This window comes from Stigmatopora argus, chromosome 2 (genome assembly GCF_051989625.1).
Source record: "Stigmatopora argus isolate UIUO_Sarg chromosome 2, RoL_Sarg_1.0, whole genome shotgun sequence".
In the NCBI taxonomy this organism is placed as follows: Eukaryota; Metazoa; Chordata; class Actinopteri; order Syngnathiformes; family Syngnathidae; genus Stigmatopora; species Stigmatopora argus.
The window spans coordinates 19,079,160-19,094,323 of NC_135388.1; the positions used below are offsets into that span (position 1 = coordinate 19,079,160).

The following is a 15,164-nucleotide window of genomic DNA, read 5'->3' on the forward strand; positions in this document are numbered from 1 at the left end:
GTCAAGTTTAATACATGACCAAGAATTGTCACCATTTTTAGTAATTGTTAATTGCCAAGTTTAATAAATGACCAAAAATTGTCACTTTCCCTAAACGGTTAAGTTATAGCCATGTAGTTTCCGGTTGTCGCGTTCAGAGTGCCACGCGACATCGATCAAAAACGATTGCTTTTATTTTGAAAGTCACATCGGCTTCAGCTCGAAGGAGCGTTGTGGTCATCTCTGCTAACTCGACTCAACATAGAAAACAGACGCTGAAAGACAGCGATGTGAAATAAATCTCGCATTCTTAAGGTTTGCTAAGGTTTATTCTGTTTGTATTATCGCGTGTTGGAATTAACTCGACGTTCCGGTACAAGAGAACAGACGCCGACTGCGTTCGCATTTGCATTCATTGTTTTCTAGCTAATAAAGGGACCGGAGTCGGACTGCAGTGTTTGTGGAAGTAACGTAATCTTAATTCATAATCAAATATATTTGCGTTGAATTGTTGCATTTAACCTTCTAAGCAATTACAAGTATCAGTCAAACTGGGATTTTTGGTGTATTTGTGTGAAAAGACGCACCGCTAATGCTAAATAGCCTGAGTTAGCTATATCGTTTGCGCGTCCTCTCTCTGCTGCCACGGAGCCGTGCGGAAATCCACTTCCGAGTCTCGACTGCTGTGTTGTAGTGTTACACTTGCCAGCTGGGCTAGGCCACGTCCTCCTCGGGCTGACATTGGGTGGGTGGGCAGGAGCGGAGTACTGGGCTGGGGGGGCGGGGTAGTGGATGCCCATTATGCGGAAGGGAGACGATGCGAGAGATGTGAGAAGTCTTGACCATTAATGAGTTGCGTTGGGGCTTTTTCTTTCTGAGCGATTGCCGCATATCCACGGCATGTCACGTACACGGATGTGTCGCATGCCAGGGAACTCCTTGCTCTGAGCAGAGAAGGTTAACAAGCTCAAGTGACACTTGGAAATTGTCTATCGGACATGATCGGTTTCGGTGCAAACCGACGAGGAGGCCGCCTCCCGTCTTTCATCCTCATCTTCCTCATGGCGATCATCGCCATACTGGCGTTTAACTACTGGAACGTCTCCAACAAGCACGGCCGCTTACTGGATGAGTTGGTGGAGGTGCAGTCGCGGGTGAAGCGCACGGACGCGGCCAGGAGTCGGCTGGAGAAGCGCAACTCGGAGCTGATGGCGCAGGTGGACACGCACAGGAAGCAGCTGGACAAGAAGGATGGAGACTACAGCGTCATGGAGGGCAAGTTGCAGGCCCGAGATGCACTCGTCAAAAAGTGCACGGATGAAAAGGTAGGGCTCCTTCCAGTCCTTTTTATCCAAAGTATAGTCATTCCTTGAGATATGAGCTTAATATGTTCCAGGACCGAGCTCGTATGTCGATTTACTTGTATCTCAAATCAACGTTTCCCATAGAAATGAACTAAATACAAATTAATTTGTTCCCACCCTCTGAAAAAAACACAAAAACCTGGATTTTTAATGGAAAAACATTTTATTGGTTGTAATTCACCATCTACTAACAGAGTAACAAATAGCTAGTGTTTATGATGTTTAATACTAAAATGAGACATTATTCAGTACAACACAGAGTGCATGGAGAGAGACTTGACAGATTTAAATTTAACTTGAATGAACTCAGAGAGAGAACTTAGGTCACCTGTCAGACGTTGGGCACACCAAGAGACAAATGAACATTCGCAAAATCTTAACATGAGGGTCAGAGTCACACCTTACATCAGAAGCTGCATAAAAAAAATCCAATCTGCCAAATTCTTTTTTTAAATATAATTTATTTGTCTTTAATGGGCCATGAATGAATTTGAGTGTGTTTTAAGATAATAAAAATAAGAGAAACATGAAACGAGGCAAAGAGCCACAGTATATCCAAAATATGATAAGAAGCAAAGAGCCGCCATTCATTTTGGCCGAGAGCCGCATGTAGCTTGAGAGCCATTTGTTCGCCACCCCTGCCCTACACCATCAGGTGGCTCAGTTGTAATTCCATTAGGACTAAAATGGTATGTATCAAAGACACTGCTTACATCCTTGGCTCCTTGTTTAAGACCACTTTTGCAAAGACTATTCACTCTCCGCAGTTTCCAAACTTTTAAAAAGTATTCATTTAGTTAACTACTTGAAATGTATTTGTACTTTAAAGTAATCACAAGGTCCACCTCTACATATATTCCAAGCCCATGTATACATTTGTTTACCTACTAATACACTGACCTAAGGCGGATGGACAAAGACATGGACTTCCTTGTAAGTGTGGTAATAAGTTTGTTAAAGGTTGTGGTACCTTTCACTGAGCTCAGTTGTGATAAGTCTGCTCACATAAAAGTCCAACTGACTTATTTTTCCTGGATATTTGGTTAAGAATGTCCAACCCACTGTATCAATCTAAACTAAAGTCACACTTGTGCTGTTTAATAATATTCGTCCGGGTATATTATAATGGACCTGTGCCTTGTGTCTATAAGACAACATTCAGCAATCCATTTTCGATAAAACAAAGATGGACCCTAATATAAATATCAATGTGCATAACATGGCCTTTTCAAAATTAGACAAGTACGTATTAACAATTAAAATATATTATTCGCTAGAGATGTCCCAGATCCAGTCATGTAATTGTAAATCCGACCCTGTAGAATCATTTTCAAAGGATCGGAATAGGGTAAAAAAAATATCGAGTTTTTGAAAGTTTTTTTTTAAAGTATTAACTGATTGCCTAGCTTTGACAGCATACGGCATCCAATCCTCCCATCTGGGAGGGTTGGCAGCAATCTTTTGATCAGTCAAACTGGATTGGAAATCTATCACCATCAACGGTAGTAAAACTTGATCACTCAATGTCAGCCTTTACACCGGAAATTGATTTGAAGCATAGAACTCAATGACAGTGAAAGAGAAAGGGCTACAAACAACAAAATCCAGAGGTATAGTGCAACAAATACTTAAAGTAATATACTATGTATTTATATTTACACTAGTGAAACAAACTTTGCAGAACAAAGAAAAAAAAAGTCCAACAATATAAAATTCAAGAGAGTTCAATGTATCAGGTTGCATTATTTCATATATAAATTTTGAGGTAGACTGTAAAAAAATAAAAATACATTTTATTGTTATGTATTTAGACTCGTGAAACGAAATTTGCAGAACAAACAGCAGAAAAGTCAAGAAAATTACAATCGAGAGATTCATTTATGACATTGGACGATTTTTTATTTATTATTTTGTGCTGCACAACTGATGAAAGAGCTAGGGGGGTGATAATAGCTACTGATTTAGGCAAACACACATAAGGACAATTGCGTGAGTGTCAGTTATAAGCCCGCAGATACCATTTTCTGGGGGAAATTACTTGGCTGGACTGTGTAATTTCACACTTCATGGGATGGCAGGCCCTCCAGAGACCAAACATTTTTGTTTTTAATTCAATGTTTATTTTTCATTTGTCCCCTTCTGCATGGCCTTCTTACCATTCTCAAATCTTGTGCCGCCAGTTTGGCCTAGCCAGTCCTTTGCTGTCTCATGCTTCTAGTAGCCTCTGAACATGGCATCTCCCATAAGAGATAATCAGACAACATGTTAGTGGCTGGGCACTGGCTGATCCACAGCCGCTGCTACTTAATGCTTGCCCAGCCCTACTGTAGACAAATACATTGATCTTTAGATGAATAATTCAAACTCATTTATTCATTCATTCATGTTCCATACCGTGCATCCTCGTAAGGGCTGCGTAGGTTATTGAAGCCTAACTCAACTGACTCAGGGTGAAAGGCAGCCTACACCCTAGATTGGTCGCCTGCCAGTTGTAGGGAAAACAGGAATCCATGACTATTCAGTGTTATGAATAGCAACAGGTGGATACACCGGTTTATATTACCTTTAGCCCTCAACTGGTAAATCATTTGTTAAAACTGGAAATATGAGGGAGGAGCAATATTTGTCCAGTACTACCTCTACGTACGAAATTAATTTGTTCCTGAGGTAGTTTCGTAAGTACAGACAGATTTTACATGTAAAGCTTTTATTCATTACCACTGTCCCAAGGTCCTCAATACTACAAATGAAACCTTTTAAAAATTATAAAAGTATACCAATTTTGTAGGATATATATATGCGAAAAAACATGGGAACATTATTTATTAAGCCATTAAAATTTACAAGACATGCAAAGATATTTTCCATTGAGATGCTTAGGTGAAGACTGAGGAGGAGGCAAATGTTTGGCTGTTGAGTAAACATACGCAAGCATTTGTCGTCAAGCTGGGCAATAGCAAGACTCGTGAACGATTTAATAACAGTACACTTTTTCTCTTCGCTCTCACCCATAACTTTCTTGGATAAAAATGATGAAAAACAAAGAATAATCGCCTGTCGGACCTAGTGGCTGCTAACAAGTGGGTCCGCCCCTAGACTCTAGGCTCTAGACTCAGGGGTGAAACCGAGGAGAGTGAAGTCTATGCCCTAGAGTTCACTCTCCTCGGTTCCAACGTCATGGACAAGCAGCTTCATTCTCCCCAAGCAGAAGCCAACGTAGTGTTGGGAGAAAAAAATAATACATTTAAATGTTTTTGAATTTTTTTAATTATTGCTGCATTTAAACAAATATAAAGAACAAATGATTATTTCCTTGAGTTCTAATACCATTACATCTGTCTGTTTACGAGCATCCACAGGTTGAAAAAATGTTTGCATTCCAAAACAATCGTCCCCCCGAATATACGCAAGAAATCCCACTATTTTGGGAAAACAAAGATCAAAAATCAAATAGGCTACCAGCAAACTCATTCCTGTGAGATTTGGATTTCAAATGAAGAACTTTGCTTATAACAACTGAAGCTAAGTGCTATCAAGGTCCTGTAATGCAATTTAAACACTGCTAGTTTTATAGTTCCCACATTCCAAAACTTTACTGAGGTTTTTGTTATTGAAGTTCAAAGGATTTAATTAAGACTAAATTAAACAATAGTACTTCTTGTTTTGATGGGAGAGCAACTCTATTACGATCATTTTAAAATTTTGAGATTTTGTGTTTGATAAATTGGAATTTATTTCAGAACAATTTCGCTGAATATTTGGTATGTAGTGCATTTCATACGAAGTACCACTCTAATTGGTAAATTGAAAATTTCAGGAAAAAACAAGCAAAACTGGACAATTTCTCACAGCCATTAATGTGCTGTCATTACATTAGTCATGATAACTACCACTTATGATAATAGATTATTTCTTGAAAAGCCAGAGTCCAAAATACACAAAGAAAAATGAATAAATAGCAGCTATTCCATAGTGTCATAGCTTGAGCTAGCAATAAAATAAGATGAATCGGCTAGTAAATTAATCAAGGCTTGAGACAATTATTTATACTAAATTGCGATATTTGAACTTTCTATAGGGACACAAGACGAATAAAAAAAAATTTTGTGATTTTTTTTTGGGGGGAATGAAACCAAAATAATACTCTATTGACCCTATTTGCCTTTCTTTAACTTTTCTTCCCCTATGTTTTTTCTAGGTCAAGCTTCAGGGTGACCTTACAGCCCAAATGACGGAAGTTCAGAGGCTAAAGGGTAAGATCCAATAGACCAGCAAATGGCACTACAACATTGCCCCCCCCCCCCCAAAAAACAACAACACCCGAATAACCTGTGTAAGCTTGGTAACTAATACTATAATGGGTTTAAAATATGTATTGTGTGTGCCCATAGAGCAACTGAGTGATCTGAAGCAAGAGTTTTTGAAACTGGAAGATCAGATAAGAGAGGTTAAAAAGAATAGAACCACCTTGGAGAGAAAGCTGGAATATGAAAGGTACGGGGAAGTGTTCCATTTGGATTCTTTTCAGCGTTCTTGTCATTTTTGCACTGTTTGAAATTTACAAAACCCTAGTGAGGATAAAACGCCTCAGAAAATGAATCAATGCATGTCTATTATTTTTTAATTTTATCAAATAAAATTCCTCAAAAATTTTACTTATACTCCTGTACAAATTGTATGTCTCCCCCCCTTTCATTTATATCATTTTTTGGTTAGTGCCACTTGTAGTCCAAAAAATACGCTACTATGCTTTGCCAGTCTCCAGTGGAACTCAGTGGTTGTGCGAAGTTTTTCTCACACCGGTGGTTGGCCCTTTCACTCTACCCCCTGACTCTTGGCCGAAATAAGACTACATCCTTATTATGTTGCGGCCTTATAAGGGAATAGTGGTCATCCAGCAAACATCTAATACTTCATCTATCTGGACCGCTTAGTTTTTCAAGGCATTCATCAAGGAACAATCTCATGCTGAAAATACCTCAGTCTTTGCGTCATTGACCGCCGTTGGCATAAAGGTTCAGTGAGCCATCCATCCTTCCGATTATTTTTATATATATATTAGTTATTTTTTGTAATCCATTTTTTCTTTTCCTGCAGTTGTTAAATTTGTGTAGTTATCATGAACGCAGTGCATAATGCTCACTTATTAAGGATTTAATTTGCAGTCCCAGATTAACAATTCATTACTCTATGTAATATTTTATTAATTGCTGTTATTTTTAGTAGGCGTGTAACGGTACACTAAAGTATTTCTTGAAGTAATCGGTTGTATTTTTTTTTTCAATAAAAAGGAGGGAAATAAATTACTAAGAAAAAAGCAATGAAAACTGTATGAAAAGAATAAATTTGGTTTGGCGCAAGCAAAATGCTTGGTAGCGTGCATTTCCCGAGTGCACTCGAGCAGTGAATGAGGATGTGTTGGCTCATTGCAGTTGTAAATTGGCACTTAGAGTGAAAGTGCACCCGCAACATTCATTTTTCACCCATAGATCGCTCTTCTTGCCCCCTGTAAGCAGCTAAAAATGGGGTTAGCAGGTTGTCTTTCCAGCTTTGGAAACTTTTATTTGGTTAGCGTTTCCCTTGCATGACCACAAAGTTCTCACCGTAGTGAAGTAGAAACCCTCCCACAGAAGTTAAGGGTTCTTTTCTGCATTTATAATGATATCACTTGTCACAGCTGCAAGCGACTCAAACAGCCCAATTTGTCCAAAAGGTCCGACACTGAATGGTTCGTGGAGAAACTCCCCCAAGACTTTGATTCTGCACAGTGTTTAGATTGCAAAATTATAGTAATTAATTCTGTACAAAAAACAACAGAAACGGTACGCAAGTAATCCGAAGCAACGATAAATTCATGTGAACCGTTATGCCTTTAATTTTTTACTAATCTATGATCTCCGATGAGTACTTAATGTTATGATTTGTATTCACCAGTTTACAGTGTGGACGTCAGATTGCACAATTAAAAATGGAGTATGAAGAATCAAAGAAGACTCTTGAAGATGAAGTCATAAAGCTAAGACGGGTTAGTATTTGTTGATAATTACATTATAACCTGTAATAGTGAATTAAGTAATCTGTCTGACATCAGCATTTACTGTTTCTCGCACAATGTAACATGATCTTTTTTTGTTTTTTAACTTGTGTTTTCAATCAGTCTTCACTTTTGTTGCCTCCTTAAAACTTAGAATGCAGCCGATGGCCAAAAGACTGTATTGGCCGGAAGGCATGCGGAAGGAGCTGTTGGTCTAAATGAAGAGCGACATACAGCAGCAACACACCGTCGTGACAGTCCCGATTTAAAAGGTACTGACCAGAGTGACTTGCATTTGCTCTGACGTCTAGTTGAATGATATTATGAAAAATTCTTCTTTTAATTCTTTTTTTTCTATCAAGTTCCAACAAAATTACAAGGCTCTATCACTGTTCTAATCTTAATGGGGCTGCCATTTCATTATTAACAAACATTTGGTCGCTTCTCATTTGTTCATTCATTTATTTTCTGAACCGCTTATCCTCACAAGGGTCGCACGGGCTGCTGGAGCCAATCCCAGCTGACATCGGGCACAATTAGTGGCAAGCCAATCGCAGAGACGGACAACCATTCACGCTCACACCATACAATTTAGAATGTTCAACCAGCCTACCATGCATGTTTTTGGAATGTGGGAGGAAACCGGAGTACCTGGAGAAAACCCACACAAGCCCGGGGAGAACATACAAACTCCACACAGGAAGTGTGTGGCTGACGCCCTAACCACTCAAACGCCTGGCCGCCTGTCGCATCTCATTTATTGCAAATTCTACAACGAAGCTTCTGACTCTTTTTGCTCAAAGGACATGGATTTTTCTAGTAATTCTTTTACAGTACTTTACGCAGTCAAATGATAGTTGAAACCTTTGCAACAAACATAGCCTGTGATAAACTCTAATCTCCCATACACTATTATAACAAGATATTCAGTTCAACTGCACATACATAACTAGTTGACGATTTGACTTTATATTACCTTCTCAGTCATTATAGTTGGAGCAGGTGTCCAAACATTTTTCTGATCATTTACAGTATATTATTGTTTTGTGTGCTGCACATCGAATTATTTCCACAGCAACCACACTTTTATACCAGATCATCAATTGTCTCCACCATACCTATTTGTTTGAAAGGCTTAGAATGTGGTTTAACATTGTGTCATGTCCTGTAACTGGCTTGTATGTGTTGTCTCAAATATTAAATTCTCACTGGCTTCATTACAACTGAACCATATATTGCTGCCTTGTTTCTGATAGATATGATGGGTAAGCCAGGCAGTGATGCTGGGATGCCCGGTATTGAAGAGAGTGAGGTGGGAAAACTTGATGAAATTCAATTCGGTAAGTAACACGCAAGTTGGTTGTTATGTGGGAACACTTACTAATTACACGTGTTTCCATAATACGGAAAATAGCAGTGGTGGGCAAAATGGTTGTCAAGGGTCGGTTTGGGTGATATTCTTTGTTCTAACTGATTCAGCACATATTTTATTTAACTGATGAGATTTCTGCAGAATCAGGGGGCACCTAACTGCAATCAACTTAATACACTTGTAAGACACCAGATTGCAATAAAGGTATCCTCTAATAGGGTTGAAACAAAAACCCAGACCCTTTGTGCAATCGTTTGCCCACCACGTGCATTGTAAATAGAACGGAACATATTCATAGAAATATAAAGGATCTTTCAATGCACAACCTTAAATCCAATAAAGTTGCCATGTTGTATTTAAACATAATTCAATGATTTGTATATCATATCATCTATCATATATAATAGAAGACACTACAAAGAAGAGATATTTTTTGTTGTAACTTTTCCCTATTATCCTGTTCACCAGTGGGATGTTCCAACCAGGTGTTTGATGAGCATTTCCCAACTTTCTCAGTCTTTTTTGCCACCTCTTCCAGCATATTTGGAATGTGTTGTTAATAATTATATGCCAAAAACAATAGTATATCTGTTTGAACATTAGGACATTATCCCAACTTTATTGGAATTTGGGTTATAATGACCATTGCTCCTCTTCCTGGACAGTGTCCACTTAAATTTTTATAACTGCACATGTTGTTTCTCATTATTCTTTTTTGACAGAATTGAAGAAGCCAGCCATCACTCAGAAGCGTGAGGAACCCAATGATGTGGTAGTGGGTGCTGGTGCTGGACCTGGTGTTGGGGCAGGTGATGGCCCAGGGGCACAGGGCTTATCTCTAGACCAGCCACTGCTCCAGCAGGATAGAGGGGAAGGCCAGGTAGCTGTGATTGCCGCCCCAGGAGTAATTAAAATGGCAGACAAGCCAATTGTGTTTGAAGAAGACAACAAGTCAGATATCAAAGCAGATGAGCTGGGTGAACAACAAAGGCAGCTACGAGGTAAATTTGCCCTTTAGAGCAACACTGGAGTGTTTTGTTTACAATAGATGTATGACCTTGGATGCTATTTTATAAGGGTTGCATTGAAAGTGCCCAGAATGTGATTGTTCAAACTTTTTTAGTTGGTCTTTTTTCTGCCCTTCTGCAAAATCCCAATTCTTATCTTAAAATGTGGCTGACTATCACATTTGAATGTTAAATCTTTTAAAAATGTTTGATTGGCCGTCAGTGGTGAAGGTGAAATGACAGCAAACTCGTTGGGGTTGGTAATGCGTGCAGGGACTTGACATTTTGCAAAGAAACAAGACTGTAATCATTTTCCACTGACCCTAAGCTTTGCTATTTCACTATACCATACGAACTATAATATATACGCTCAATTGAAACTCCAGCTGCAGGGTTGTTCTGCATGTATGCACTTAGGCAGTATATTACAGTCAGGCGAAGAATTTTCGCTAGGACTTCCTGGTTTCAAAATGGTAAGATATTCCTTATTTCTGTCCAGAGGCGACACACAGAAGTAAAAAATAAAAATAAAAAGTAGATCGAGAACCAGTTAAGGAGGCTGAATTTTGCCAATATAGCAAGTGAAGTGGCTCCCACCAACCAGTAAATGGCAACTGATGGAAGTGCTTTAGTGTCACAAATGAGGAGACAGACAAAGACAGTAGTAACTCATTGCGTGGTATGTATTTATATATTTAATTATTTATAAACTGTTACCTGACTTGGCTCAGTTTAAAACCAGGGAGTAGCGACAAGGTCACCCGCCTCCTCAGTTCTCCCGATGTCAATGTGCAAAGAGGAAGAATGATTGTTTTCCTTTTTCTTGGTAGCCCCAGATGTCAAAGTTGGAGGTGAACGGTTGAAGGGGATTCCTTTGCCCGGCAACCCTGTCCAGGTACCCAACCCAATCCAACCACACCGCAAAGACCAAGTCCCAGCAGCGGCACTCCACCACCCCCAAAGTAAGTATATTAAATGTTTCAACTTTACAAAATTTGTGGTTCTGAATAGAGGTTGGAGAATAACCTTCCAAGTCCGGCATGATTATTGGATGGTGGCAAAGATATTATTTTGACAGCGTTATTTGTATATGGGTTTGTTATATATGGGATATAAATAAACTTAAAGAACACGTAAAGTGGAGGCCTTTCACTACAAGATAATCTGGTATCATGACACACTGCAGGATAGTCATTGCAGACAAGCACAAACTACCCGGTTTTAAAAAATAGGATTGAGGTCCCAAACCAAATAAATAGCAACAATAATAATAATAACAATAATATACCAGAATACACGGACACACACACCAATTTTAAAACCCTGTGGTTTATAGTTCAGCGTGGCCCATTTATGAACAAATATTTTGTTGTAATGTGGGTTTATTATCTTGTATTGTAAGGCCACCTTTATATTTTGTCAGCGTGCAAATGCAAATTGGACTGCCATTCCCATCGGATTATACTGTACTCCACGTTCATAGTACAATATGTGACGTGTGTACAAGAATACATCAATTGACTTTTCTTGACACTTTTTGGGGTCTCTCGCTATTCAGAGTAGGCACTCTGGTTGTCTACTCCATCCTGGTTCCGTTAAAAAAATACTAGTTTAATCATAACATCTATGTTGGTACATTTCATAAACCTGTTGGTTATTGCTTAGTAGGATACATTTTCCATCATCATGATGGATTCTTGGATTCAAAGTCTTTGTAAGAATCATTAGGTCTGCTGCTATGACCTTCTGTATAATGGGGCACTGAGTACTTGGAGTACAGATTTTTAAAGACACATGGCACTTCCCAGAAGAACTTTTCCTCCCGCTTGCCTCCTGCTCTGAAACCAGTTCCCTTCCTCTTCCTGTTTCGTCATTCTATATTATTCTCCCTACCTCATGTCATTATGTCATAGAAAAGTATGCTTACAAACCTATTTTTAAATTATCCCCCCAGAAAGATCGTTAGTCTATAATTATATATATATTGTAGTTTTTCAAGCACTATGCCTATTTATGGATTCTGGCTCTCCGTGTCTGCGTTAGTCCATGTATTTATTTATTTTATGCCTTCCCACGGTCATTTGGGTTAAAAATTAAGAATTAAGAGGTGGGGTCTGTGTAAATGCGATGTGGAAACTACCCTTCATGAGGAAAAGGCCCCATTCAAAACATCTAACGCTTCAGTAATCAGAATGTGTCTGCGTAGAACAAGATGTGTTCCACTTACATGCCTATGCACCGTCATAAAAAGGATTTCTTATGATCTTAGCACCTTGTAAACATAATACACTAACAATCTGGACCTGTAGACTTTCCATATTTTTTCATTCTGTCATCAGAATGGCACTACATTTAAGAGCCTACTTTCATTAGATAGACACTATTCTTCACTGTAGTTTCAAACCATAAGTAATTTAAACGTATAGTATTTCTTTTAGTAAATAATCAGCTTTAGAGGTGGATGTATCACTTCAATCAGCCTATTCTCATCCCTTTTTCGCTTTATCCTTCAACCCTTAACAACAACTAAACAATATTTCCACTACTCCTACTTGCTATCCCTTTGGATGCCTTCATTTCTCTCCCTTCCTGATGGGGCCCCCCCTTCTCTGCCTCCTGCAGGCCGGTTCTTTGATGAGATCGAGTCCCCAGTAGATCCGCAACATGGCTCTAAGCTAGCGGACTACAATGGGGACGATGGCAATGTGGGTGAGTATGAAGCTGACAAGCAGGCTGAGCTGGCCTACAATGAGGAAGAGGATGGTGATGGTGGGGAGGAAGACGTTCAAGGTGAGCCAGGCTGGGGAACTGGACAGGACTGCTTGTCCAGATGTGTATTCACCATTCCTCATGTACCCCCTCACTCCACTCCTCTTCTCCCACCAGCATTTTTCCCAGCAGTTTGTGATTAGAGTAGCTAACATTGCCATGAGTTTGGTCCTTGAATCCATCATCAAACAGACGTATTATAACAGTGTATTTCTGGGCTGAAAGAAAAACTGTAGCCCATCACAGTCCAGAATTATTAACCAGGAAGTTATAGTAATGAGCTAAAGAAATTTTCTCTTCATCTCATGGAACCAGACCAAGGAATACAGGGTTTTGTGAATCTGATTTACTAGCCATCTCCTGCCTCTGTTTCATTTTTCGCTATCGCACCTGTCAATGCTGACCCACATGTAGATAAATATGGCTCTCTTCTGTTTGACAAAAAGTGTTCTCTTTCGAAATACCAAAATTCACTCTCATTCTCATTTTAGAGGCCATGTCTGTCTTTAATTTGTGTTTAATCGCTTTGTTTGGACACAAACAAATGTCATCATCTGTCTTGGGCTGTAATTAATTTACTGTTTACTTTACATGCTGAATGATTTGATAATTTTTACCTTGTGTTCATTTTCAGGAATGTGGAGACAAAAAAAAACTAATTTCTTTTTTTTCTTTTTGCTCTTTTGTTCCAGATGACGAGGATCGAGAAATGCAAGGAGATCGGGCTGTGGATTATGGAAAGCGACATCAAGCCATCGACATTCTCTGAATGTGAACTTTGTACAGTTAGATCTCATCCTGACTTTGTTGGACATCAGTATAATTCGGAACACAGTTTACATCCTTAGAGTCATTGACCACCTCTTCAAACAGATTACTACTGATGCATTTGAATAATGTAATCTAACAATACAAAGGAAAACAAAAACTACAATTAATTGATATGTGATTTAGTACATTTAAGTTGGACTAGAACATTATTCAGTGTCAGTAAGGCGGCTGTACATTGACGACTATTTTACTGTAGAACTGCCTCAGTTAATAGCTGAGTAGTCTAAAATTGCTGAGTTGACACATCAACATTGGAATGTTTTGTTCTTAGTTTTTTTCCCTCTCTGGATGCTGTGCTGAGCTGTTTTTCAAAGAGATTAATCGGGCATTTGGAGTCTTTACCAACATTTTTGGACACTTGCAAGGATGACATTACTGGTTTAGGTTTAGGCAGTGGGAAAGCATTTAAAATGCCAAGGACTTTGCTTACCGTCTATTAAATCATTTTTTGTGAACATACAAGTTGCTCAGCTTCTTTTTTTAAATGATACTGCTAATGGATATTAGACTCATAAAGATAAATTAATTCTAGCGCTGACGCTCATGAAAAACTGTCCGCAATTATGTTATTGTCAATGCCAATGTGCTGCTGAGAGTTTTTTGGTGTGTGCTGCACAATACACTGATGTTTACCCATCTATTAGTAAAGTCAGTTTTACATCCAAATTAGTAGTACTGTGGATTTCAACCAAGACCATATTTTTCTCTATAGCAAGGGTGTCAGACTCTGGTTGGTTTGCGGGCCGCGTTAACGTCAACTCGATTTCATGTGGGCCGGACCATTTTAGATATATTTAGATTTTTTTAAATAAATGGATTAAAAGAACTGGATTAAAAGTCCTGAATATTCAGTTTTTATAGATCTAAAACAATGTTTATTTTAGCTTTTTTTAAATATATTTTTAGATTTTGCAAAATGATTTTTGAACTAAAAACAGAAAAAAATGGTTAAAAAATTACAATTATTGATTTAAAAGGGGGGAAATCAGGAAATGTAATATACACATCTATACTCTTTATTTTAATTTGATCCTAAAACAGAAAGTCGGCACTCATGATTTACTTTCCTGGGCCACACAAAATGATGCGGCGGACCAGATTTGGCCCCCGGGCCGCCACTTTGACACATGTGCATAGGATCAGTTCAGTTTGTGTGATTTGTTAAAGGCGACCTTCCTTGGAATTAGATTTGTCCACCTTGTTTCAAGCAGATCATGGTCAAAAAATGTATATGTCTTTGTTCAAGTTTGACATTTATAAGGTTTGCAATCACTTTTGTAAACTGCTCTGTAATTGAACAAATTTAAAATTAGGGGCTTTTGCGCCATACAGCCTTACTGTTAAGTATCTATGCACTTTGTTTCCCATACACCCACTCCATTTAGGAGATCGGTGACATGTAAAGCCACAATTTTATAAATGTCTTAACCCCAACACAGAAATCCCAACACATTTGTGAGCGAATTACAATTCAGTTTCAGTCATTCATTCCATGCCGCCTACCCTCACCAATCTTGTGGGGGTGCTGGAGCCTGTCCAATCTAGCAACGTATTCGTAGGCAACTTGGTTGCCGGCAAATCACATTGCAAATGGACACTAACAATCGTGTGCGCCCCTATCAGTCAAGACGGACGTCCATCGCCATCAATTGCACTGAAACATGAGGCCATAACCACAGCATATTTCTCTTTTTATTCATATTAATTTCATGGATGTATTATTTTTTAAAATTATGTCATGAAATAATATTGTATTCTTTTTACATGTTTAAAAAATATAATCGTGATTAATAATTAGTTTTTTTTCC

General features: G+C 38.6%; 1 protein-coding gene across 2 annotated transcripts; it reads left to right on the forward strand.

The window, feature by feature from the left end:
• Positions 1-134: 134 nt before the first annotated feature.
• On the forward strand, positions 135-13,818 carry golm2 (golgi membrane protein 2). Of its 2 annotated transcripts, XM_077593331.1 has the most exons (10): positions 135-1,304; positions 5,542-5,596; positions 5,735-5,837; positions 7,278-7,368; positions 7,532-7,649; positions 8,634-8,717; positions 9,472-9,750; positions 10,587-10,718; positions 12,379-12,546; positions 13,218-13,818. In XM_077593331.1, exons 1-10 carry the CDS (start codon positions 978-980, stop codon positions 13,292-13,294), a joined length of 1,434 nt encoding a protein of 477 aa, XP_077449457.1. In that variant the 5' UTR covers positions 135-977; the 3' UTR covers positions 13,295-13,818. The 2 variants fall into 2 exon arrangements, with proteins under 2 accessions (XP_077449457.1, XP_077449467.1); XM_077593341.1 differs by lacking the exon at positions 12,379-12,546 and having other exon boundaries at positions 137-1,304.
• The last annotated feature ends 1,346 nt before the right edge of the window (positions 13,819-15,164 follow it).

Excerpts from the sequence above, each read along its gene's own strand:
- golm2 (XM_077593331.1), top strand. The coding sequence starts at position 978 with ATGATCGGTTTCGGTGCAAACCGACGAGGAGGCCGCCTCCCGTCTTTC. Across the intron at positions 10,719-12,378 it reads GGCACTCCACCACCCCCAAA|GCCGGTTCTTTGATGAGATC; the intron begins GTAAGTATATTA and ends TGCCTCCTGCAG. Across the intron at positions 12,547-13,217 it reads TGGGGAGGAAGACGTTCAAG|ATGACGAGGATCGAGAAATG; the intron begins GTGAGCCAGGCT and ends CTTTTGTTCCAG.